Here is a 25,826-nt window from a genome sequence, read left to right on the forward strand (position 1 = left end):
CCATCTACAGGGGCAAATGACCCGGCAGCTTTCCCTTGCTGCTGTCCAGGCCTTGGCCATCCCAAACTGTGACCTGCCCACAGGGTGGACACCCTGATAGGATCGAGGGCACGAAGCACCCCGTGCAAGGCATACAAAGAACCCTCATACATCCGAAGCGCCAAGGGCCATCGGTGGCACGCAGGCGCGCTGCCAGGCTGCTCGCGTTTCCTGGGCTAGGGGGCTGGGGGGGGGGGTGTCTGAGCAGCTACCGAAGACGGCTAGCGGCAGGCAAAAGCCCAGAGCGGGGTAAGGGGCACCTGGGTTTGTCAGCCGCCCCGATCTGGCCCGCGATGCCGTCCATCCAGGAGAGCAGGTCGCGGGCCTGGCTGTGGAAGCGTAGGGCGTCGGCCGTGGAGCTGACGTGCAGACGAGCGTCCTCACAGGCCGCCAGCAGCTCCTTCCAGCCCTGCAACACCTCCTGCTCGCGGCTGGCGATGGCCTCGGCGTGCTCGCCCGCGTACACCGTCCGCAGCTGGGCTGCGCCCTCCTGCAGCTGCCGCACCTGAGGGGCATGCCAGGCGAGCGCAGCCGCCGTGAGCTGGCACAGGCTCAGCCCTTGTGTTCCTCTCATGCGACCCAACCTCCATGCCGCCCTCCTCCGACGCCTGTGGGCCATGCCCCTCCCTCTGTCCCCGCCGCAGCGGCCCACACTCCATCCTTTCTCCTCGCCACCCCCGGAAACGCGGGCTCCTCCCTTTGCCCCGCCCCCCGTAGCCCAGGTTTTTCCCTCTTCCCCTCCCCTCCTTTTAAAGATTAATTTATTTATACATATGAGCACTCTATTTGCATGTGTGCCTGCAGGACAGAAGAGGGCATCAGATCCCATTACAGATGGTTGTGAACGACCACATGGGTGCTGGGAATTGAACTCAGGACTTTTGGAAGAGCAGACAGTGCTCTTAACCGCTGAGTCATCGCTCCAGCCCAGACCCCTGACTTTCAACCGAAGCCCCCCTTTCCTCACCCACCCTCTCCCTTCCCTAGGACCGCTCGCTCGCAGACTCAGTAAGGCCTTGCTGCCTGCCTGGCTTTCACTGACCTGCCTGTGTTCCGCTTTTATCCTTACTACCAGGTTTCTTGCGTTTTGCTGCCTCGACTTTTGATCTCAGCCATCGCCTGCTTTTCCGCACAGGTCCCCTTTCTCTTCTCTCAGACCCATCTCCCCAGGAGCCCTCTCACCAACCTGCTGTCTATTTGGTATAATTTCCTTTTTTTTTTTTTTTCCTGTTCCGTTTACATCAGACCTCCTAGTTTTCTGCTAGTAACCCAGTTTCCAGATAGCTATCCAATTTTTGTTTTGAGACAAGGTCTCACTGTGTAGTCAAGGCAGAAGCTACCACGCTCAGCTTAGCCCTCTGATAGAGGCAGGAAGCTCACTGCCCGTTCAAGGCCAACCTGGTCTACATAACAAGCCTCAAGCCACCCAGGGCTTCACAGTGAGACTCTGTCTTGAAAAAGACAAAAAACAAGAAAGAATAATAAGTTTTCGCACTGCTCCCCCCGCCCCATCTCCACTGGACTTCGGCACCACGCAAGCAGTCTATTTTCTGTCTGTCCACTTTCCTCTCATCTCCAGGCTGCTTTCCCCGTCCACCGCCTGCCTGCCAACTCCACAGCGGCTGTTTGCCGCGTCGCCTGCTCTCCCAGGCACACTTCTCGGCCACCCTGTGGCTGCCTCCAGCCTACCTGGGACACGAGGAGCTGCAGGTCGTGCTCGAAGGCCCGCAGGGTCCGCTGCATGGAGCTGGCGCTGGGTCTGGGCTCCGGCGGCGCCGTGAGGCGGGGCAGCCGCCGGCGCTTCTCCTCGATCTGCCCCTGCAGCTCCCGGGCGTCGCTGAAGAACTTGTGCAGCTCCCGCGAGGCCGCCAGCAGCTGGGCCCGGGTGCCCATGAGCTCCAGCAGCTCGGCCCAGGCCTCGTTCAGTCCGTCCTTCCACTCGGCCATGGTGGCCGCCGCCGTGTGCCCGCACTCGATCAGCTCGTCCACCATCTGGTTGACGGCCGCCAGCCGCTCTCGCCCCGCGGTTCCCGTCTCGCTGGCGAACTCCGAGAACTTCTCCTGCAGCACCTGGGGTCGGGGCGAGGGGTGGTCGGGGGACAGCGCCACGCCCCAGCGCCCTCCAGCCTGTTACCGTGCTACAGATAAGAAGCCTGATAATAAGCATAATACAATAATATCCAACAGCTCTTGGGCCTTTTGTAGCAAGAACAGAACTAGCAAATGGTAAAAATATGTAGCATTAATAACTAACATGGTGCTAATCGCTGAGTAGTGTGTGTGTGTGTGTGTGTGTGTGTGTGTGTGTGACGGGGTCTCACACATGCCTGAAACTTCCTGTGTGGCCAAAGAGAACCGCAGCTCCTGACTTCCCGCTCCCACCGCAGGGGCCAAGAGTGAGATACAGTGTATGGATACCTGTGTTTCAGGGCCATGAGCCGGGATCATTAGGAAGGAGGACCCACAGCTGCCAGGGTTGTTGGTGTGTGGTGGTTTGAATGAGAATGGGCCCCAGAGGGTCGTGTGTTTGAAGGCTCGGCCTCCAGTGGGTGGAACTGTTTGGGAAGGATTAGGAGGTGTGGCCTTGCTGGAGAAAGTGCATCCCTGTGGGGCAGCTGTGAGGTTTCCAAAGGCTTGGGTCACTCTCTGAGTGCCTCCCTCTACCTCCTACTTTTGGATCAAAATGTGAACTCTTAGCTGTTCCTACCACATGGACTTTCTTTCTTTTTTTTGTCTCTGCCATCATGGACTCCAACCCTCTGAAACTGTAAGCCCAATTAAACGTTTTCTTTTATAAGTTGCCTTGGTTACAGTGTGTTGTCATCACAGCAGAAAAGGCACTTTTAAGAGTCCTCACCGACACGTGCTCAAAGTCCTGGCCCAGCTCGGGCGAGCCGGCCACCACCTCCTTCTCGGCTATCCAGTGTTCCAGCTCGTCCACCTGCCGGCTGAGCTGGTACAGCCAGTACTGCTGCTCCAGGCTGACCCTGCGCTCCTCGCCCAGCTCCTTGAGCGCCACGTAGAGGCGGTCCACCTGAGACTGCCGCCGGCTGATCTGCTCACTGCGGGGGAGACGGGGATGGGAGGGAGCAGCCCCGAGACTTCCGGCAACCTCCCCCCTTACGGCAGGACTGCCTCCTCCTGGGTCTCTGCCAGGGTCCCCCTCCCAGGATTCCCTTTGGTGGGGCAATTTCCTTAAGTCTCACACGGACCTTCCTGGCACTTACTGCTCTAGCAATGACGTAAGCGACGGTAAAAATAGCGTAGTGATGTAGTGTCTATACCCAGCAATGGGCCGGGCACGGAGTGCACCACAAATGGATTTTTTTTTTAATCGTAAGAGCTCATTTAGTCCATGCTGGCCTCAAGTTCTCTACGTAGCCAAGGATGGCTGGAACTCCTGGTCCCTCTCTGCTGCTTCCATAACTACATATACTCGCCTCCACCCAGCCGCACCCAGCATCTTTTATTGGATTTGTTAATTCACTCAGTTCCTGTCTTTGGTCCCTTACTGGTCCCGGGGGGTGTGGGCAGGATCCGGCTGACGGTTCGCCTTCAGCCTTAACCTCCAGGCCTCTGGACTTGGGTCTGTAGTCCCTTCCCACCCCTGGCCAAGCCTCCTAGAGACTCAGTTAGGTCACATTACCTAGGGAGGCTCATGCTAGGCCCCATTCCGATCTCCGCAGTCCAGGTTTTCCAATCATCCCAGACATTGACTGTAACTAGACAACTCTTGCCTGTCCTGGCTACAAGTGACCTCTCCGACTGTCTCTCTTGGCTTCTCTAACACGGTCCTAGCATCCGGGGCCCTTCCCTCCGGACAGCCCCGCCCCCGCCCGCCCACCTGTCGGGATGGCCCATCTCCAGCAGCGCCCGGCACTGGCGCGACAGCTGCGCGATGCTTTCTTCGTAGTTCTCCACGCCCTGCTCCAGCTGCAGGTGCTTCTTGAGCAGCTGCAGGGTGCTCTGCTCATCCTGGGAACGAAGACGCTCGCGATGAGGCGGCAGCGGCCGGGCTGCCCGGCTCCGGAGTCCCCAGACCCCCTCAACCCCGTGCTGGGCGCACCTTGCCCTTGTCCTCACTCATCATGAGCAGCTCCTGCTCGCCCAGCCAGGCCTCCACTTCCGCCACGTCGAAGTAGTACTGCTCCACCTGGAAGGCGGCGTCCAGCGTCTGCTGCCGCCGCTCGGCCGCCTCGCGCAGGCCGGCCCACGCGCTCTGCAGCTGCTCCTGGCCGCGGCGCACCGCCTCCGCCTCCGGGCTGCGCAGCGAGGCCAGCGCGCCAGCGCGCTCCAGCACCTCCTCCAGGCGCGGCCCGTGCGCCTGGATCTCCCGCCGCAGGCCCTGCAGGCGAGACGCCGAAGCTCAGAGATCCCACGACACCCCGGGCCCCGCTGCGACCCGCAGGCCGCTGAGCTAGGAAGGGCGCCCTCGGGTGCCCCGCCCCTCGCCGTGTAGCACTCACTCCTACTCCCAGGCTCTAGGTGGGAAACAGGCCTCCCTGGCAGGCGAAGCGCTGAAAACGGGGGAGGGGGGAGGAGGGTGTCATCTTTCCTGAGGGCTGTAGCCCCAGGCACAGTAAGGCCTCGTTAACTGGACGCAGTACAGTTTAAAAAGAGTTAAAACGGGAAAAATGTCGGCCTGCCGTTTCATCCCACTAATCCCAGCCCTTGCGTGGCAGAGGCAGGCGGGTCTCCATGAGTTCCAGGCCAGCCTGGACCAAACTGTGAGACCCTAATCTCAAAACAACAAACTACAGAACAGGGCATGGTGGCCCACACCTGTAATCTTGGGGGGCGAGGGGCAGAGGCAGGAGGATCTCTGTGAGTTCCAGGACAGCCGGGGCTACAAAGAGAGTCCAGGACAGCCAAGGCTACCCAAAGAAACCCGTCTCTAAAAATAAAAAACAAACAATAATAATAGTTTTTAAAAAGTCATTAAGTAGGGTAGGGGATTGTGGGCGAGCTTAGGGAAGTTAGAGAGGGGAGATGGGGAGGTGGATCTATCCATAATATATTCTATACATATATGAAAACCTCAGTAAATAATTGAAATACACATAACACAACTTTAAACTGAAGGGGGGGGTAGGGAAGCCCAGTGGTGCAGGCCTGCAATTCCAACTATCCAGAAAAGCAAAGCTTGGCCTGAACCAGAGAGTATGATCAAGGCCACATTGGGTAAATTGCTGAAACTCTATCTCAAAGTTAAACAAACAAACAAACAAACAAAAAAACCCTCCAGGTCTATCAAAAAGGTTCAGCAGTGAAGGCATTTGCTGCTGGTCTGGATGACATGGGTTTGATCCTGGAACATACATGGTAGAACCAATTTCCACAAGTTGTCCTCTGACCTGCTCACACACATGGTGATACGCTCGTGTCGAACACACACACACAAATAATAAAGGTAGAAAAAATTTTAAAATAAAAAGTCTCTTTGAGAATAATACAATTTTTAAAAAAAAAGCAACAAAGTCGCAGTGGGGGCCTGCACTAAGTCTGATGACCTGAACTTGATCTCTGGGATTCACAGGGTGGAAAGAGAGAAAGACTTCTGTAAGTTGTCCTCTGACCTCCACACGTGGGCACATATACACACACACACTAAAATGTTTAAAACAAAGAAAAACAAAATGGAAGCTCCACATTTGGCACACACGTATCCTCTCACTGCCTGGGAAGTTGAGGCAGGGGGACCACGGGTTCACTGCCAGTGCTGGCCTACATAGCAAGACGCTGTCTCACTGCAGGGAGCGAGAGAAGGAGAGGAAGAAAAAAGAAGTTAAAGCTGGGAGTGGTGACACACACCTGTGGTCCCAGCTCTCAGGGAGGCAGAGGAAGGCAGGCTTCTGTGAGTTCAAGGCCAGCCTGGTCTATAAAAGGAGTCCAGGACAGTCAAGGCTACACAGAGAAACCCTGTCTGTCTCACAAAACAAAATAAAACCAAAAAACAAACAACCAAACAAACCAGAAAAGTTACAGAACGGCTCTCTGCTCTCAGTGAATTTACCTTTGGCAACACGCCCACCACACTGGCTTAAACACTCTACACTACCCAGACTCCCAGCTTCCACTGTTTTCAGTAAAATGGACATTTATATAGAAATAATAGGAGAAAAGGATAGACTACTGAACATTCTCTTTAAATATAGAACTATTATCTTTCTCAAATATTTTTGATACATTGGTATAAAATTGTATTTATTGATACAGAAATAAGGCTATTTGATACATTGGTATAGATTGTTATATATTGATACAATTTTAAATTATTCTTGATACAAATATGTATAGATGTTTCTACTCTTGTATAAGGCAATGGACCTTTACAATTAATTAATAATACAAGGTTTACTTCCAGATTTTTTTAAAGCTGCTATTACAAACTGTTTAGGATGATTAAATAATGCAAATAGTCACTCAATCAAATTTATGGTCTTGTCACTTACTAGTCTAGATTTTCACATAACTATACTATGGTTTAACAGATAGCAAGTAACTAGAAACAATGTTTGCCTGTTCAAATATACCATGATAGATAGATAAGATTAAACACTATGCAAATATAAGAGGCAGATGGTCTTCAAAAACCTCAGAGACATACAGAATATGGCATTTAAGGGTGTTTTTATTATTTTCAAGCCTCTTTGACAATGAGACAAGTCAACCCCTGGCAGCACCTCCAGCCTGCCTCAAAGAAGATGATAAGCATTGAAGAATCTCTGCTAGGAAATGACGTCAAGTGTGGCAAGGCCACTGTCAAAGAAATGCTCCCACTCACTGCAGACAGAATGCTGTCAGAAGATGGACAAGACTTGGATGCAGGCCGCATCGACTCCCTAGCTCTGCCAAGACAGGGTAAACAGTCCTTCATAGTTTCTGCTTCACAAACATGTCTGTCAGATATACTGGGCCAGAAGGCCAACGTTATAAAGAGATTTGGGGTGACTGTCCAGGCAGTGAACTGTCTCTGTCATTTTTATTATTTTGGAAGCTACTTACTGCATTTCCTACTTGCTCGGGTATAATTTTTTTCCTTCTCGAGTCTCTGATGGGAGTGAAGACCAGTGAGTTACAGTTTTACGGTTAAACTTGGTTGCTTAGGAGTTAAAATGTCTTAAGGTCTAGAAAGGTGCTGGGACTTGAACCTGGTTCCTCTGGAGGGGCAGCTGGTGCTCTCAACTGCTGAGCCATCTCTCCAGCCCCTATAGATTTAAGTCTTACCTAATAGGTTTTGTAATTGTTTCGTTTTTCTTACTGAAATTTGGCCTTTTTACTGGGGGTTGGCCTGGTGCTGTTATTCTAATGTTATTTCTTTTGCTCCCTAGGTCTGCTCGCTGTCTTTTATGAGCACTCACACACTCCGAATGGCGTTGTAACTCCTGCCTCCCAAACTACCCCTGATTAGATGATGAAATTGCTCAGCCTGGCTGAGCAGGGAGATAGAGGTGCAGCTGAGGGCACATTTTGGGGGAGTTGAAAAAGAGAGCACAGGGAAAGAGAGGCAGGAGGGATGAGAGAAGGTTCCAGAGAACATTCTAGCTGCAGTCCTGGGACTCTGGGTGGGTGAAAGGTAACGGATGGTAGAGGTAGAAGGTCAGATATGCTCAGCTCTGTGTTTAGCTTTTTCATACACAGTCTCCATGGACAGTTATCTGGGGGAAATTGTTGACAGAGGAGTTAGTACACTTTATTAATAACGTGAATGAATATTAACTGTTAATATTCATCAACAGAATGTGAGTGGCACCATCTCATGGACTGGGGTCTGGCCGAATAAAGGAAAGAGAGAGAGAGAGAGAGAGAGAGAGAGAGAGAGAGAGAGAGAAATGAGACACAACGGCACACCCCTGTAATCCCAGGGTAGGGAGGTGGAGGCAAGAGGACGGGAGTTCATGGACATCCTCACCTCCGGCCAGAACTGACTACATGAGAACATGAAACACTGTCTCAAGAGAAGGAAAAAGAAAAGACAGAGAGAGAGAGAGAGAGAGAGAGAGAGAGAGAGGAGCACCAGCATCCATTTCTGCTTAATGACTGCAGTGCCCTGGATGAGCTAATTATTAGTGTGTGGAAACTGAGGCACAGAAAGGCAATCAGAGATCCAGAGATTCTGTTTTCCTCCACGGGGCTCAAATTCCACTCTCCTGCCTTTAAAAGCTTAGGGGTCAACACCTGCTTACTGACTATTTCTCTCATAGCCTCTGAGCACACCCCAGCCCCTCACTGGGGTATTCTAGGCAGGAGCTCTACCACTGAGTCACACCCCAGCCCCTCACTGGGAGATTCTAGGCAGGGGCTCTGCCACTGAGCCACACCCCAGCCCCTCACTGGGGGATTCTAGGCAGGGGCTCTACCACTGAGCCGCACCCCAGCCCCTCACTGGGGGATTCTAGGCAGGGGCTCTACCGCTGAGCCGCACCCCAGCCCCTCACTGGGGGAGTCTAGGCAGGGGCTCTACCGCTGAGCCACACCCCATCCCCTCACTGGGGGATTCTAGGCAGGGGCTCTACCGCTGAGCCGCACCCCAGCCCCTCACTGGGGGATTCTAGGCAGGGGCTCTACCGCTGAGCCACACCCCAGCCCCTCACTGGGGGAGTCTAGGCAGGGGCTCTACCGCTGAGCCACACCCCATCCCCTCACTGGGGGATTCTAGGCAGGGGCTCTACCGCTGAGCCGCACCCCAGCCCCTCACTGGGGGATTCTAGGCAGGGCTCTACTGCTGAGCCACACCCCAGCCCCTCACTGGGGGATTCTAGGCAGGGCTCCACCACTGAGCCACACCCTCAGCCCCTCACTGGGGGAGTCTAGGCCTTTACCCACTGAGCCATCATCTCACTGGCCTCCTTGTGTGAAATTTTGAGAGGGTAAGATGTCTTTGGTTTTGATGGTAACATGTGAACCTGAATCTGTTGGAGGCCTTTCATCACCGACTAAACAGAATATAGTGACCTGAGAACAAAGTTAACTCAGAAACAACAGCACAAATGAAGCTGAGACTCTTGTGACAACCCCCGGATGCACATGGATAAGCATGCTATGGACACTCTTATCAAGTACGACAGAGCATTCTCTCTCTCATCTCATTTTCTAGCACTCACACCCGCATGGGTCCTACCTCACTCCCTCACCTGGCTCAGCTCACCTGGTTCTTTTTGATGTGCTGCTGGACAGCTTGCAAGCCATTGCCTCGCTCCGTCTGCATGGCCAGTGGCAGGCGCTCTTGAACCCATGCCTGGAAGGACACAGCGGGGGTGGGGGTAGAGAGTGCACTCAGGAACTGCAGCCTCCCGGCTAACCTTCCAACCTCTTTACATGCCTCAGTGTCCTTTCTCACCCAAGGCCCCGGGCCAGTGCCTCCCGTGTGTGGCATTCCATCCTGCTCTCTGCACTTGGGGCAGGCTCCTGCTTGCCCTTGGCCTCCAACATGCAGGCCCTCTTCCCGGAGTTCTGACTTTAAACTTCCCTGAGCTGCTACGGCCCCACAGAGCCACCACCGCGGCCCTCACCACCCTAGAGAGGCTCATGTCTAGGGACAGACAACAGCTGCTGGCCCTAGCATGGCCTAGTCACAGGGCCTGGCCAAGGATGAGTGAAAGAGTACACAAGTGAGTGGATTAATGACTGAGCTGTGGATAAACAAATGAGATGGAGCAAAATGAGTGGAGTGCAGGATCAAGACCAACGTGTGAAAGGGAGAATGAATGACTTCAGGGCCAGGAGAGTTCGGCACACTTTCAATCCCGGCACTTGGGAGGCGGAGGCAGGAGGATCAAGAAAAGTGCAAGTCAACCTAAGCTACAGAGCCAGTCCCAGGCCAGCCTGGACCACATGAGAGTGGCTCAAATAGCCAAAGGAAGGAAGGAAGGAAGGAAGGAAGGGAAAGAGAGAGGGAGAAAGAAAGAAAGAAAGAAAGAAAGAAAGAAAGAAAGAAAGAGAGAAAGAGAGAGAGAAAGAGAGAGAGAAAGAAAGAGAGGGAGAGAGAAAGAGAGAAAGAAAGAGAAAGAAAGAGAAATAGAGAAAGAAAGAAAGAAAGAAAATGAGAGAAAGAAGATGAATGAATGAATGAATGAATGAATGAATGAATAAAGTTCATGCTCAAATAGATTAATGACCAGAGTAAATGGATGTGAGGGACAGAAGAATCCTCCTGACTCCCACCCTGGGTCAGCTCGGGCTTCATTCACCCTCTGCGCCTCCAGGGCCAATCCCCGGCCCGGGCCCCATCCTTGAGGCCCCGCCCCAGGCCCCGCCTCACCAGTTCGTCGTCCAGGTCGTGTGCCACCTGATGCAGCTCCTTGGAGGCCAACAGCAAGCGGCGACGCTCCTGCAGCGGCTCCAGCAGGCGCACCAGGCGCTCGCCCACCGCGCTCTGCCGCTCGCCCACCAAGTCCTTGCTCGCCTGCTCCAGCGGCAGCGCCGCCGTCTGCGCCTGCAGCTCGCCCACCTCACGGCACCACTCCTCCACCTGGGATTCCATGGACTGTGGGGACAGGGGCACGGTCAGCGGTCCCGGCCTCCCTCCAGGCCTCTGTGGTGACAGGGCACCCGCGGGAGCAGGTCCCTTCACTCTCTGCCTGCCCAGTGCCCTCCCCTGCAGGAACACTGTGGCTCAGGCCAGCCCCTACCTCCAGCCTTGGGCTGGTGGGCGCAGTCCATCTGCCAGGTGTGTTCTTCCGTGTCAAAGAGATTTCAGCTCAAATGTTACCTCTTCAAAAGCTCAAGGGATCACTCCTCCCCACAGCTAAAATGATCCGCCCATTCACGAATTTTCTTTCAAGGTTGAACGGATCTATTTTATGTAGGAGGCAGCTGAGGCCGGGAGAAGTCATTTGACTAATGAATCAGTCTTGTCAGATATAAAATCAGACGCAAAGCTACAGTGACTTGGAGGCTGGAGAGTGTCTCCTTTAGGATACTGCTCGCTTGGCAAGCTGGACACCCTGTCTCCCATTCCCCAGCACTCAGGAGTTCAAGGTCAGCCTGGGCTGCAAGAAAACCTGCCTGAAAACACGGGAGAATTAATATATACCTCATAAATGTCGTTTGAAATCCCCAAAAATCAATGAATGTGCATGGGCCAAACAGCTATCTGATTTACCTGGATCTTATCCTTGTTGTTGAAAACAGTTACACACGGGTTAAAGACATAAATAGAATGAGTAAATCTGTAAATTAGGGGAAGAAAAGCTGCCCAAATGCTTTCAGAGTGTCAAGGGAGGCCCTTTCTGAGAATAAAAACCACTAGGGCAAATAATTCTAAATCTGGCCGCATTAAAACGTGTGCACTGACCCTGACGTCACAAACAAAGCACCAGAAGGCAAGGGACTAATGGAAGAGACATTTCAAAGGCATTTGAAAAGGAAGCCATTTTTTTTCCCTTAGGAAAAATATTTTACATTTATTTGATGTCAGTATGTGTCCGAGTGAAGGCACGCGTGAGTGTGCCATGGCATATGTGGGAGTGTCAAAGGGCAAATGGAGAGGGTTGACTCCTTTTACTGTATGGCCTGGGACTCAAACTCATATCATCAGGATTGGTGGCAAGCGCCCTTACACTCTTTGACACATCGCTGCTCCCTTTCTTTATGTATGTGTGTTTCTGTGTGTGTGCATCACGAGTGTGCAGGTGCCTGCGGAGGCCAGAAGAGGGTGCTGGACCCTCTGGAGCTGGAGTTACGGGAGGCTGTGAGCCGCCTGATGCGGGTGCTGAGAACCAAACTTATATCCTCTGGAAAGGCAGCATGTGATCTTTAAAACTTATAAGCTGAGTATGGTGGCGCACACCTTTAATCCCAGCACTCCAGGAGGCAGAGGCAGGTGGATCGCTGCGAATTCCAGGCCAGCCTGGTCCACAAGGTGATTCCAGGACAGCCAAGGCTACACAGAGAGAAATACTGTCTCAAAAAACAAAACAGTCTTGCGTGTGAGTTCTTGTCTGCACCCGTGTCTGCACACACACATGTACCGGGTGCCCGTAGGACAGAGCATGGCGTTGTACCCCCTGGAACCGGAGTTACAGTGTGGTGGTTTGAATGAGAGTGGTCCCATATATGTGCATATCTGAATACTTGATCTCCAGTGGGTGGAACTGTTTGGGAAGGATTAGGAGGTGTGGCCTTGCTAGGGGAGGCGTGTCACAATGGGGTGGGCTTTGAGATTTTAAAAGCCCGCCTCACACCCAGTTAAGAGTTAGCTCTCCCTCTCTGCCTCGTGCCTATGGTCAGTTGTAAACGCTCAGCTACTGTTCCAGGACCACGCCTGCCTGTCGGCTGCCGTGCCCTGCCCCCCCCCCCACACACGATAGTCACGGACCGTGCTTCCCTTTGGACCAGGAGCCCCACATTAAATGCTTCCTTTATAAGCTATTTTAGTCGTGGTGTCTTATCGCAGCAATAAAAACGTAACTAAGACAGTGTTAGCCAGCACATGTGACATGTGGCCTCTGCAAGGGCCGCTGAACCACCTCTCTCTCTCAGCAGATTCTTAAGTAGCCGAGGCTAGTCTCATACTCAAGCTCACTATAAAACCAAGATGACCTCGAACCCATGATCTATCTCTACCTTTGCTTCACCTCTCAGATTCTGGGGCATCACCACGAGAGGTTAGAAGTAGTTTCTTTAAAAACACTCACAGACACCCCTCCTTGTCCTCCCCCCTGCTCCTGCCTCCTTGTCTTCATGCTGGTAACAGCCCGGAGAGCATGACCGCCTTGACACTCTGGAGTGCATGCTTTATACACGCTTCATCCTGGAATCGGTCCTTCTCCGCAGCCCCGGCTGGCCAGGGCTCAGGGGTGGTCCCGGGTCCTCGGCGCCCTGCAGCTGGGATCGCAGCTGCACGCCCTGCTGTAACTCTCTTCGCTCATGTGTTTTCCCAGTTACTTCCCTGCTTCTGGGTGAGCCTCCTGAGCCCGGGGCCAGGCCAGCCTCACGGCTGTGTGAACGGTATCTGGCACACGGGAGGCCTATTTTGTGATGTGTGCAATGCATGAACAAATAGTATCAGCAGGAGTGGAGAGGTGGCTCAGTGGTTAAGAACACTGGCTACTCTTCCAGAAGACCTGGGTTCAACCCCCAGCCCTTGTTTGGTGGCTCACAACCATCTGTAACTCCACCCTCTTCTGGCCTCCTCAGGTACCACACACATTCATGACTAACCCTGCTTACACACACAATTTTTTTTTTAATCGAAAAACAAATAATTTCAGCAAGGAAAAGAAAAAACTGCCCCAAACAAAAATGGGCAGCAGATGGAAATGGGCAGCAAATGAAAATGGGTAGCAGATGACAGAGGAGGAAATAAACAAAAAGATGCCCAGTCCCATTGATGGGCAGGAAAGTGTAAATTAATAGACGGCATTCCATTAGCAAAGTGTAAAAGCTGAATAATACGTCATGTTGGCAAGGAGGGGGACACTCATTCCCCACAGGGGGGTGTGAATGGGTAGATCCTGTTGTAGGCCAACTTGGCAGCTTGCACCCAAAGCAAGCAGTGCCCACATCTGGCCGTGTGCTTCCTGCCACCTCCAGGGACAGATCTCAGGAGAGAATGGGCTTCTACTCAAAGACGTTTGCCCAGCAGAGTTCACAACAAGAGGAAGCCACCTCACAGTCCACTGAGATGAAATGATGGGCCGGGAGAGGTGGCTCGGTGATTAAGGGCACATTCTGATTTTCCAGAGGACCCACGTTTGGCTCCCGCCCCCAGGGAACTCAACAATCACCTGTAACACCATCCTAAGGGATCTGACAGTTTTGGCCTCTGTCGGCACCTAAACTCGCTGCAGACGCCTACCATCATCACTCAAAATAAAAACAATCTTTCTCTTTGATTTTGTTTTATTCTTTCAATGGCAGACCTGTGGAGATGGCTCAGTGGGGAAGACGCTTGGCACAAAAATAGACCTGAGTCTGAACCCCTGGAATCCATGTAAAGCTGGGCACGGCGGTGCATATCTGTAAACCCACTGCTCCTAAAGAGAGATGGGAGGTGGAAAGCAGAGGGTCCTAGAGCTCACGGACCAGCAAGCCAGTGGACACAGCAGTGAGAGCAATGTCTGAAACAAGGTAGAGGGTGAGGACCAAAACCTGAGCTGGTCCTCTCACCTGCACGTGCCTGCCGGGGTATGCAAGTACCTGCCCTACACACGGGGACACACACACAGGGACACACACAAGAACACACACACAGGGACACACACACATAGACACACACAGGAACACACACACAGGGACACACACACATAGACACACACAGGAACACACACACAGGGACATACACACACATACGGATAAAACCTAAGGAACAGAACAGGGGACTAGGTAAAGTGGCACACACCTATCACCGCAGCCATGAGCGGGTGGAGCAGGAGGATCAGCAGATTATCCTCATCTACATAGCAAGTTTGGGGGCAGCCTGGGCTACGTGAGACTCGGTCCCAAAACTACGAATAATACAAGAAAGAAATAGTTAAAGAACTCTGCCAGAATGTGGAGGAATAGCTAGCAGTGAGAGAGCAGAGGAGAAGGCAGTTCAGAACTCGCCATATGATCTGAGTTTGCAGGGAACTGCAGATGGGTAAAAAGTCCCTGGAGAAAACAAGAAATTGACAACAGATGTCACCTACCGGAGGGAGGGATGCCACAGAATGGAGAACAGGGCTGGAGGACATTTTCACGTAGGATTTTCTCATACTGTTTTTGATGTTTGAACCATGAAATTTTATTTATTCAAAAATTTAAATTAAGCATGAAAACTAAATAAAATGAAAACATGCAGCCATCTGAACACACGTGGAGATGCATAGAGAAGAGTCTAGGAGGAGGCACGCTGACCAATAGCTGAGGTTCCTTTGGGGGCACGGGGCTAGGAGTGGGCGGAGGGGGAAACGCTTACATTTTACTGACGATTTCTAGGCTAATAAGATTATTTCACCAAAAAATGTGCTTATAGAATGCTTGTCTCATTCCAAACAGATGAAAAGAAGAAAACACAGCAATAATAAAATTAAGAGGTAACAGATTAAAGCAGCGACTCCCAAAGCAAGAACTAACACTTTCCTTTCTTTTCCCTCCCTCCCTCCCCTCCTCCTGACTTTCTAGCTTTTGTCTTTAAAATATAGTTCTTAAAGGTGTGTGTATTTGACAGGCATGTTGGTACATGCCCTTAATCCTAGCACCCAGGAGGCAGAGGCAGGTGGCTCTCTGTGAGTTCAACGCCAGTCAGAGCTCTATGATAAAACCTTATCCCAAAAAACTTGTTTTTAATTACATTAATCAATCCATTGATTTTCTTCTACTAGAGCCCTTCACTGGTAAATTACTTGCAAGAAGCACTTGATTGGTGAGCTACATCCCTGGCCTCTTTATACTTTTTCTTTTCAGACATGTTCTTGGTAAATAGTTCAGGCTGGTCTTGAACTCGCTATACATAGACCAAGCCAGGCTTGAACTTTTGATTCTCCTGTCTCAGCTTCCCCAGGTAACTGGGATTTCACCTGTTTGGTTCCAGGTACGGCAAGTTCAGGAGCATATTCTGTCTCCCTCTCTCCCTTCCTCCCTCCTTCCCTCTTTTCCTGACCCCTCCTTCCTTACCTCTCTACCTCCCTCCCTCTCTTCCTGTCCCCTCCCTCACCCTACCCTCACTCAGTGTAATCCCCTTTCAATTGCACAAGCAGCTAGCTTTCCAGGTGCTGTGACTCCAGAAACCTGTCACCTCGCCTGGCCAGCAGTCTGAGGTCTGGGGAGGTGCCTCAGTGGGTGAAAATACTTGGGAGTGATGCTGCAGACCCAGGTTTGAATCCTCCGAGCCTGCAAGAAGCCAGGTGTCTACACACCTTTACCCCAGTGCTTCCCCAGCAACTCGGGGAGTGGCGACAGAAGGGTCAGGGGAAACTTCCAGTCAGCTAGCCTGCTGCTCACAGCAGCAACACAGACGCACCACCCCACAGGTTCAGGCCAGACGGACTTCAGGACTGACACCCACGGTTGTCCTCTGACCTCCCGTGCTTGCTACGGCACGTGTGCATCCACACAAACAGGCAGGAATCACACAGACCATGTACATCACACACGCGCACAGAGTGACTGACTGACAAGAAACCCAATTTCAGCCTCTCCCCTCCCCCTGCCACACATGACTTCATACGCACACACGTGCACACATACACCAAACACAAAGACAGCCTGGAGTGAGGTGAACAGCTCCAGCTTCCTGCTGTAAGAGCCAGTGACCGAGGGCAGAGATGGAGCTGGCATTTCTCTCCCTTTGGGGGTGGGGTGGGGTGGGGTGGGAAAGAGGCAGAGGCAGGTGGATCCCTGTGAGTTTGAGTCCAGCCTGCTGCTCTACAAATCAAGTCCAGGACAGCCAAGGCTATACAGAAAAACCCTGTCTCAGAAAAAAAAAAAAAAAAAGACAAAAAACCTCTACAGCCTATTGAATATTTAGTTAGCAGACCCTTTTGACTGTGGAGGCCTGTGAAAGGTTCCAAGTGTACTTGGCTTGCTTGCTTGGGACCTCACATAACCCAAGCTTGTCTCAAATTCATTACGTAACTAAGGATGACCTTAAATGCCTGACTCTCTCTCCCTCCCTCTCTAATTTAATATGCATTGCTGTCCGGCCTGCATTTATGTCTGGGAGGGTTTTGGATCTCCTAGAACTGCAGTTACAGACCGTTGTGAGCTGGGAATTGAACCCAGGTCCTCTGGAGGAGCAGCCAGGGCTCTTAAGCTCTGAGCCACCTCTCCAGCCCTCTCCTGACTCTCTTGCGTCCATCTCCGGGCACGCGGCATCATATCAGCTCATGGGGTGCTGCGGACTGAACCAGGGTTTCCTGCAGCCTGGGCAGGACGCACCCCTGCCTGAAGTGACACGGGAGGCACGCAGGAGTGTGCTCAGACCCGCAAACGCTTCTGGACGTGGGTGCTGCACACCTACAGCCCCAGCGCCCGAGGGTGCAGCTTCACGGGGCCACAGCCACAGGAGAAAAGGGTGGACCGAGATAGCCCAGCGGGCAAATGGTCTGTCCCAGTCCCAGATTCCACAGTGCAAGGAGAGAACTGATTTTTCAGTTGTTCTCTGACTTCCACACGTGTGGCACACACACACATATGTGCACACATACATACATACATGCACACACATACACACACATACATACATACACACACATACATACATACACACACACACACATACTAGCAAAGGAAATCTTTAAAAAAAGTAAAATAAAAAGAGAGCGTCGAGGGACAGAAGTCTGCATCTTATCGTATATAAATTACACCATTTTTAAAAAGCCATTAAAGCTTGAAAACAACGGGAGGGGGCCGGAGGCATGGCTCAGCAGCTAAGAGCTTTTGCAGAGGACCAGAACTCAGCTCTCAGCACCCACATCAGTGGCTCCAAACCAGCTGGAGGGGGAGGGGGAGGAGGGGCGGTGCTGGCACACACCTTTCACTCCAGCACTGTGGGGTCGAGGCTGGTGGATGTCTGAGCGGTCAGGGCCAGCCTGGTCTACACAGTGAGTTTCAGGCCATCTGCAGCTACAGAGTAAGATGCTATATTAAAAAAGAAGGAAAGGAGGGGGGAGGGGAGGAGGAAGGGAAAGAGGAGGAGGGGGAAGGAGGGAGAGGAAGGGAGGAGGGGAAGGAGTGGGAAGAAGGGGAGGAGGAGGGGGGAGGAGGAGGAGAAGAAAGAAAATGGAAGGGGCAAAAGGAAGGAGGGAGGTGGGTTCTCTCAAAGCGAGCCCTGTCACTAGCCTCCCCACAGCCTGGGCCACAAGCCCTAACCATCATCAGTCTCATTCCTACTTGGGTCCACCATTCTCCCTTTCCAGTTCCCAGTCTCAGAAACTGAAGCCCAAAGTAAAACCTGCACAAGGCAGAATTTGAACTCAGCACCACAGGACCAAAGGCCGAGATTCTGGACCACGTTTTCCATGTTTGGACAACGTGACCCCTTGGTCACACCGTAGGAGAATGGAGATTTGAACCCTGCAGTACCTAATGCAGGAACCTGGACCATGGCCTTCAGCCAGGCCCTGTTAGGCAGAAACACGGTGGATGAGGAAAGGGGTGAGGGCGGTCTTCCTGGGCGAAGAAACCCCCGCGCAAGAAGTGAGCTTGGTGGGGGTCCTTCGGGGCCTGGCTAGGCCCCTGCCTCGCCTGTGGTGAATGTCCCCTGCCCTCCGCGGCAGAGGGCAGGAGCCATGGCTGAGCCAGACCGGCCGGCCGGCCCCTGAGGGCTAGCAAGCTCACGCTCGCCACCCTACCATCTGGTCTCCACCAGAAAGGACAGCTGGGCAAGAGAGCACTCCGGGCCACGGCCCGGGCGGGGACAGCTCTGCCTCAGTGGCTGGGGTGCGGGGAGGGCACAAAGGTAAGGCGAGGTCAAGGATGGAGTGTTTTGTTCGGTTTTGAGACAGGGTCTCATTATGTAGCCCAGTCTGCTCTGAAACTCGCTAAGTAGCCCAGGCTAGCCTCCAACTCCTGGCGCGTCTCTTTCTCAGCCTCCCATGTGCTAAGATTACAGGGGTGAGCCCCCTCGTCTGGCAGAGGTGGGAGCGGGCGGGGGCGGGGAGGGGCGGGGAGAGGGTACAGGGGCTGAAGGGGGGAGGAGGCTGGGGAGCCTCATAACAGAGAGAAGGGAGGGGCAGGCTCCCCCGCGGGCATGCCAATCTGGATGGTGGCTCCGGCCCTCCCCTGGCAGACACTCTGTGCTCCGCTCCCAGGCAGGCCCAGGGGGCAGCAGGACCTCGGAGGTGCCCCCCACCTTCTGAGGCCCAGCTGGGCTCCATCTGGAGACCAGAGCCGCCTCCTGTCTCCAGCGCCCCCTGCTGGGGGAAGGGCCCAGGGGCCCTGCTCTGACTCTATCCCCCAGTCTTCATTTTATCCTGGGTTCTTAGGAAAATGGGACTCCTTCTCCCATCCTATAGTGTGCCGGGAGGGGTGGAGTTTATTCCCACCCCAGCAGGGAGAGGCGACCCTGCTCTTTCCCTCCTTCCTTCTTTCTAGCCAGGATCTTACTGTCTATCCCCAAGCTGCCCTGGAACTCGCTCTGTAGACCAAGCTGGCCTCCAACCCACCTGGCTCTGTGCTGGGGTTAAAGGCGTGCACCACCACACCTGACCTGTCTCTGGTTTTGCTTTGGTGTTGTTTGAGACAGAGTCCAGCCCAGGCAGGGCTCCAACTTCCTATGTAGCCAAGGCTGTCCTTGAACTCCTGATCCACCTGCCTCCACTTCCCAAGGGCTGGGACTGCAGGTGAGTGGCAACCCCCCCCCAACAGATGGTTATCCTGCAACATGCATGCCCAACCAGAAGGACACGAGGTGGGCTGGAGAGGTGGCTCAGTGGTTAAGAGCACTGACTGTTCTTCCAGAAGACCCGGGTTCAATTCCCAGCACCCACATGGCAGCTCACAACTCCAAAACCCAACACCCTCACACAGATGTACATGCAGACAAAATACCTATGCCCATAAAATAACAATAAATAAAAAAAAGGAAGGCCACGAGGCACAAGCATTGCTGGTTAAGACCCGAACCCAGCCTTTCGGCACTGGTATTGGCCGGGATTCAGGAAACAGCTCTGCGGCTGGGAGGGGAAAGCATCGTCAGAAGATCGTCACAAAACTGGCAAGCCCCACGGAGCCCGGGGTGCCTAGGTTTAGCACCATATGCCACCCCCAAACACACTTATAAAAAGCCTGTGAGGAAGGGGAGAATTGGAGAGCAGAAACATACGAAACAATTGTAACCAAATAAAGTACCGGACTGAAACTGGAGCTAACCAGGGCCTTCTTGCTTCTGAAACTGGGCGTCAGGAAGCCTAGGCTAGGCTTTTTTTTTTTTTTTTAATGTGTTTTACTTGAACGTATGTCTGTGAATGTCCAGTCTCCTGGAAATGGAGTTACAGACAGTTGTGAGCTGCCACGTGGGCCCTGGGAATTGAACCCTGGTCCTCTGGAAGAGCAGCCAGTGAGTGCTCTTACCCTCTGAGCCATCTCTCCAGAGATGCCTCCCCCCCAACCTCAGGCTAGTCTTAAACTTGTGGGGGTTCTCCTGCCTCAGCCCCCACGTGCTAGGATGAGTGCCATCACTGCTGGCTCCTGTGCTGGTTCTGCTGTTTTGAGGCAGGGTCTCAGAGCAGCCGCTGGCCTCCACCTCACTCCATAGCTGAGGGCGACCTCGCCTTCCTCCTTCACATCGCCTAAGTGTAGGGGTCCCAGGTGTGCATCACCCTGGGCTGCTTCTCAGTGGTAGAGTGCCTGCTTAGCACGCTTGAGGCCTGGGTTCAAACCCTAGCACGCCAACACTCCTGGACATGTTCTTGGTATGTCTGTTCTATTTTAGTGTTGAGATAGAACCCACAACATCACCCACTGTACCCCGGCCCCCAAAATCACTTTTTATTCTTTTTAGTTAAAAGTGCTTTAGCATCAGGCATGGTAGCCCCCAACACTTTTTAATCCCAGCACTAGAGAGGCAGAGACAGGTGGATCTCTACATAGTGAGACACTGTCTCCAAAAAAAAAAAAAAAAAAAGTCCAGGGCACTGTCCCACGCCTGTAATCCCAGCACTTGGGAGGCAGAGGCAGGGGGATCTCTGTGAGTTCAAGGCCAGCCTGGTCTACAAAGTGAGTCCAGGACAGCCAAGGCTACACAGAGAAACCCTGTCTTAAAAAAAAAAAACAAAAAACAAAACAAAACAAAAAAAAAAAAAACAGGGGGCTGGAGAGGATGGCTCAGTGGTTAAGAACACTGTTTGCCCTTTCAAAGGACCAGGGTTCAATTCCCAGCACCCACATGGCAGCTCACAACTGTCTGTAATGCCAATTCCAAGGGATCTGACACCTTCACACTAATGCACATAAAATAAAAATTAAATAAATTACTGGTAAGCCCCAGGTTGAGTGAGAGACCTTGTCTCAAAACAAACAAACAAGCCAGGGGCGGAGAGATAGCTCAGTGGTTAAGCATGTGTTGGTTCTCCAGAGGACCTGAGTTCAGTTCCCAGTGCCCTGGCATGCCAGGTGGCTGAGCCACCTGAAACTACAGCTCCAGGGGATCCAACACCTTAGCCTCCATAGGCACCCCCCAACGTGACACAGACACACACATCCACATAATTAAAAATAAACAAAATTTTAAAACACAACAAGGGATGGACAGCCTTTGACACACACACAAACACACACACTTATACAATCGTATCACACACGATGAATCAGAATAACTGGTCTGTTACACTTTCAATCGCATATGTGTGTATATGTACGTATGTATGTGTGTTTGCATATGTACTTTATACACACACGTGTGTGCCTCGGCCACAACCACAACCCTCTGGCCCCCACCTCCTCTGACCTATTGATTGCTTCCTCTCTCGTGGAATCCTTCTGCTTGCATAGAAGATACAGACAGGCTCTACTAGCTGCAGGGTGGACTAAACTCAAGGCCATCCTCCTGCCTCGACCTGCAAGTGCTAGGATTACAGGTGTGCACCACCACACCTGGCTGCTTTCCTCGTTTGAGGCAGAATTTCATGTACCCAGGCTGGCTTGAAACTCACTATGTATAGCTGAGCTGGCCGTCATCTCCTGATCTTCCCACCCCCATCTCCCAAATCCTGGGCTCACAGGTGTGGGCCACCGAGAGAGCTCCCAACAAATTCTGAACCTCAGAGGTGCAGGGGCCGTCAGTCTGAGGAAGCCTTAGGAACTACATCTTTTCATCTTCACAGTAAAGAGGAGGCAGGACCATCAGTGTATCGATTTCAGTGAAGGAGAAACTGAGGCAGGAGATAAATACTACCCCTAGGCCACCCAGAGTCAGAAGGCTCCGGGCAGCCCAGCGCCAGGCTCCAGCCAAGCACAGCAGCTTCCCAGGGTCACTCAGCAAGAGAGCAGGGCTGTGATTCGAACCCAGCTTCACTCTATAAACTCCACACCTGGGAAGAAGAGACGATTCAAATCCTGCCTGGCTGCATAGCGAGACTCTGCTTCCAAACAATCCAAACCAACAACCAGTCATGGCCCTCAAAGGCTGTGAGGCCTTGGGCTGGCCAGGAATCCACCTGGGCCATAGGCTTTCCCACGGGCACCTCCCGAAGGGAAAGGAGTTACACTGTGTGGTAGAGTCCTGAGGACCCCTGAGACCTTTCCAAGGCTCGGTGAAAGATGTGCGTGCGTGTCTGTCTGTCTGTCTGAGGATGTGTGGCTCAGCTGGAAGAATGCTGGGGCTGATTTCCAGCGCTACATAAATGAGGTGTGCTGGCTCACGCTCATAATCCCAGCACTTATTGAACGGAGAATCAGAAATCAAGGTTAGCTTGATTAGCTAGCCTTAGATACAAAGCAAGTTATGTAGCCTGGGCTACATAAGACTGTCTGTCTGTCCATCCATCCATTTATCCACCTACCCACCCATAGAATAACCCTATCTATGTCTGTCTAGCTGCCTATCTATCTATCTATCTATCTATCTATCTATCTATCTATCATCTATTTTCGTCCATCCTCCCACCCATCCATCCACAGATTAGCCTACCTATCTGACCGTCTGTCCACCCACTTACTCATAGGATGTCACCCAACCATAGGATCAGTCTATGCACAGGATCAGTCTATCCATACACCACACACAAGATCAGTCTATCCACACACAGAATTAGTCCATCCACACACAGGATCAGTCTATCCACACACAGGATCAGTCTATGCACAGGATCAGTCTATCCACACACAGGATCAGTCTATCCACATACAGGATCAGCCTATCCATACACAGGATCAGTCTATCCACACACCACACACAGGATCAGTCTATGCACACATAGGATCAGTCTATCCACACACAGGATCAGTCTATCCACACACCACACACAGGATCAGTCTATGCACAGGATCAGTCTATCTACACACAGGACCAGTTTGTCTGTTTGGCCATTTACCAATCCATAGGATCAGTTTACATGTCTATCTAACCCCATCTGTCCACATCCCCGTTACCCACCCATAGGATAAGTGTTATCTAGCCATCAACCACAGATTATTCTATCTATCTGTCTATCTATCTATCTATCTATCTATCTATCTATCTATCTATCTATCACAATTCTATTTATCATATATCAATCTATCTATCTATCTATCTATCTATCTATCTATCTATCTTCCTCCCTAAATGTCTACCTTTCATAATATTTGCTGATATCAGTCTCATTCTTTACAATACAACCAACCTTTTCAGAGATCAGCTAGATGACGCAAGTGACGGCAAGAAGGCAGAGGTGGGTGCGACAAGCCACTTCTATCTCTCCAGAAAGAGATGCAGCAAATGCAAACAGCTTCTTCTCACATTGCAATTGCTTTCTTTTGTTTATTTGTTTATTTATCTATTATTTGTGTGTGCATGGTTGTGTGTGCACGTGTAGGGGCACTTACCCATGTGTGTGCCTGTGGGAGCCAGAGGTCAGCGTCAAGGTTATCTTCCTCAATCTCCCTCCACTTTGTTTGTTAGAGACAGGGTCTGTCTGAGAACCTGGACCTTACGGAGTCTGCAAGACTGACTGGCCAGCACACTCCAAGGGGCCCCCTGTTTCCACCTCCCCGGGATTAAGCTGTGCCTGGCTGTATCCACCTCCCAGGATTAAGCTGTGCCTGGCTGTTTCCATCTCCTTGGGATTAAGCTGTGCCTGGCTGTTTCCACCTCCCAGGATTAAGCTGTGCCTGGCTGTTTCCACCTCCTTGGGATTAAGCTGTGCCTGGCTGTTTCCACCTCCCAGGATTAAGCTGTGCCTGGCTGTTTCCACCTCCCAGGATTAAGCTGTGCCTGGCTGTTTCCACCTCCCCGGGATTAAGCTGTGCCTGGCTGTATCCACCTCCCAGGATTAAGCTGTGCCTGGCTGTTTCCACCTCCCTGGGATTAAGCTGTGCCCGTTTTCACACGGTCCAGAGGACCAAACATGGATTCTGGTGCTTGAACAGCAAGCACTTTGCTGAGCCATTTCCTCAGCCTCTCTATTGTGTGTAAGGAAAATCTATTTATCTGTCCATCCATCCTTTCTTTCACTTAGTGTGTGTGAGCATGTGTGTGTGTGTGTGTGTGTATGTGTGTGTGTGTGTGTGTGAGGACAACTTTAAAGGATCCTGGAAATGAAACTCAAAGTTGTCAGGCTTGGCAGCAAATACCTTCATCGGCTGAGCCATCTCACCAGCCTCACATTGTTCTTTATAAAAAGAGGGCTATTAAGAATAATTTGTGATAGATTTAGTATTCATTTCAAAAGAATCAATAAATATTGGAATTTTTCATTTTTATATGGTAAATAGTGACAGGATTAATTGACATACACATTTTTAAAAGATCAATATACTTACATAATTCCTTTTTTTTTCTTTTTGGCTGTGCTGAGAATGGACCTCAGGGCTTTGAGGGTATCCACCACTGAGCCACACCCCAACCCCTCACTGGGGGACTCTAGGCAGGGGCTCTACCCTTGAGCCTCACCTCTACTCATTTTTTTTTTTCTAATTTTGTTTGTTGTGGGTTTGAGACAGGGTCTCCGGTAGCTCAGTTTAGTCAGGAGCTGACTAAGGCCAAGCATATTCCCACGCTTGGACCTCTGGAGTTCTGGGATTGTGGGCCTTTGTGCTCATGCTCTGGCTTATGGAGGGCAGGACTGGCTCCTCTGCCAGCTGAGCTACATTCACAGTTTATGTATTTTATTTCTTTGTTCATTTGTTCAATTTGCCACCTACCTTGTTGAGCCCTTTACAAGAAAAACCTTTCAAGAATTCCATCCAAGGAGCAGTGAAGACTCAAAGGATCTGGGTTCAAATCCATCCCCTACTATTTGCTCTCCAAGTGAGGAAATTTACACTCTAGAGTCTCGGTTTACTATGAGCCAATCCAGCACTGTCCCTGTTGACATCCACACCACACAGCCCTTCACGGCCTGAGTACTAACCAGCTGCCACGCTAGCAGTGGGTTTAAGCAGGCGGCATGCATGCTCGCTGGGGGCCCTTTGCTCAGGAAGGCAGAAACTGATGGGTGTGTGTCTTCGGGTCGGGTACTTTATATGTGGTGCCTGGGTTTTTTCATTTGTAAAATGGGGGTGAATAACAGATTGCTGCAGGGGTCAGTGAACACTGTGTCCAGGGACCGGAAGAAGATGTACTCTGTGAAGGTCACTGATTAAAACTGTTCTCCTACCTCTGGGCCTTCCTTTCCCCACACAGAAAATAATACCAAAATTCTGAAAAAAAAAAAAATCTGTGCTGCTTATTTTGTTTTAGGTTCTCTCTGTCCCGTGTGCCCCAGCCCTAGGATGATGGCTGCTTACAGCCACTCCCAGCTGGACAGCCTCGGCTGGTTGGTTATGAGCCGGCCCGCTAGGCCGCAGGCGAGCCCCCTCGGCAGGCCGACCGCCCCTCATACCTGCAGCTTCTTGAGCTGGCTGTTGACTGTAGCCAGGTCCCCGCCAGGGTCCACGTCTTGCAGCTGGCTTTCCATGTGAAGCAACCTCTTGTCCAGCTCCGCAAAGCTCTGCACGAGCTGGTCTGCCTTGCTGGCCTCAAAGAGCTGCCGCGCCTTGGCCTGCGTGGTACTCTCCAGCTCTGCCCAGCACTGCCGGATCTCACCCAGCTTCTTGCGCACAGAGGCTGCCAGCTCCGGTTTCTCCTGCATCAGCTGCTGGCCCTCCTGACCAGGGAGAGGGGGATGGGAGGTCAGACACAGAAAAAAGGAAGAGGAGATGAGCAAAGAAATAGACAGAGA

General features: G+C 51.9%; 1 protein-coding gene across 4 annotated transcripts in view; it reads right to left on the minus strand.

The window, feature by feature from the left end:
• The window catches only part of Sptbn4 (spectrin beta, non-erythrocytic 4), a 91,710-nt gene that overhangs the window by 10,030 nt on the left and 55,854 nt on the right, over positions 1-25,826 (minus strand). For all 4 annotated transcript variants that reach the window (XM_060366504.1, XM_021650627.2, XM_060366506.1 and 1 more), the window contains 8 exons: positions 25,488-25,751; positions 10,301-10,525; positions 9,188-9,277; positions 4,106-4,384; positions 3,884-4,014; positions 2,897-3,101; positions 1,729-2,109; positions 300-544 (listed from right to left, as the gene is read on the minus strand). In XM_060366504.1, the coding sequence (XP_060222487.1) occupies positions 300-544; positions 1,729-2,109; positions 2,897-3,101; positions 3,884-4,014; positions 4,106-4,384; positions 9,188-9,277; positions 10,301-10,525; positions 25,488-25,751 (1,820 nt within the window). The remainder of the gene's footprint in view (positions 1-299; positions 545-1,728; positions 2,110-2,896; positions 3,102-3,883; positions 4,015-4,105; positions 4,385-9,187; positions 9,278-10,300; positions 10,526-25,487; positions 25,752-25,826) is intronic.

The sequence above is a fragment of the Meriones unguiculatus genome, chromosome 14 (assembly GCF_030254825.1).
Source record: "Meriones unguiculatus strain TT.TT164.6M chromosome 14, Bangor_MerUng_6.1, whole genome shotgun sequence".
NCBI lineage: Eukaryota > Metazoa > Chordata > Mammalia > Rodentia > Muridae > Meriones > Meriones unguiculatus.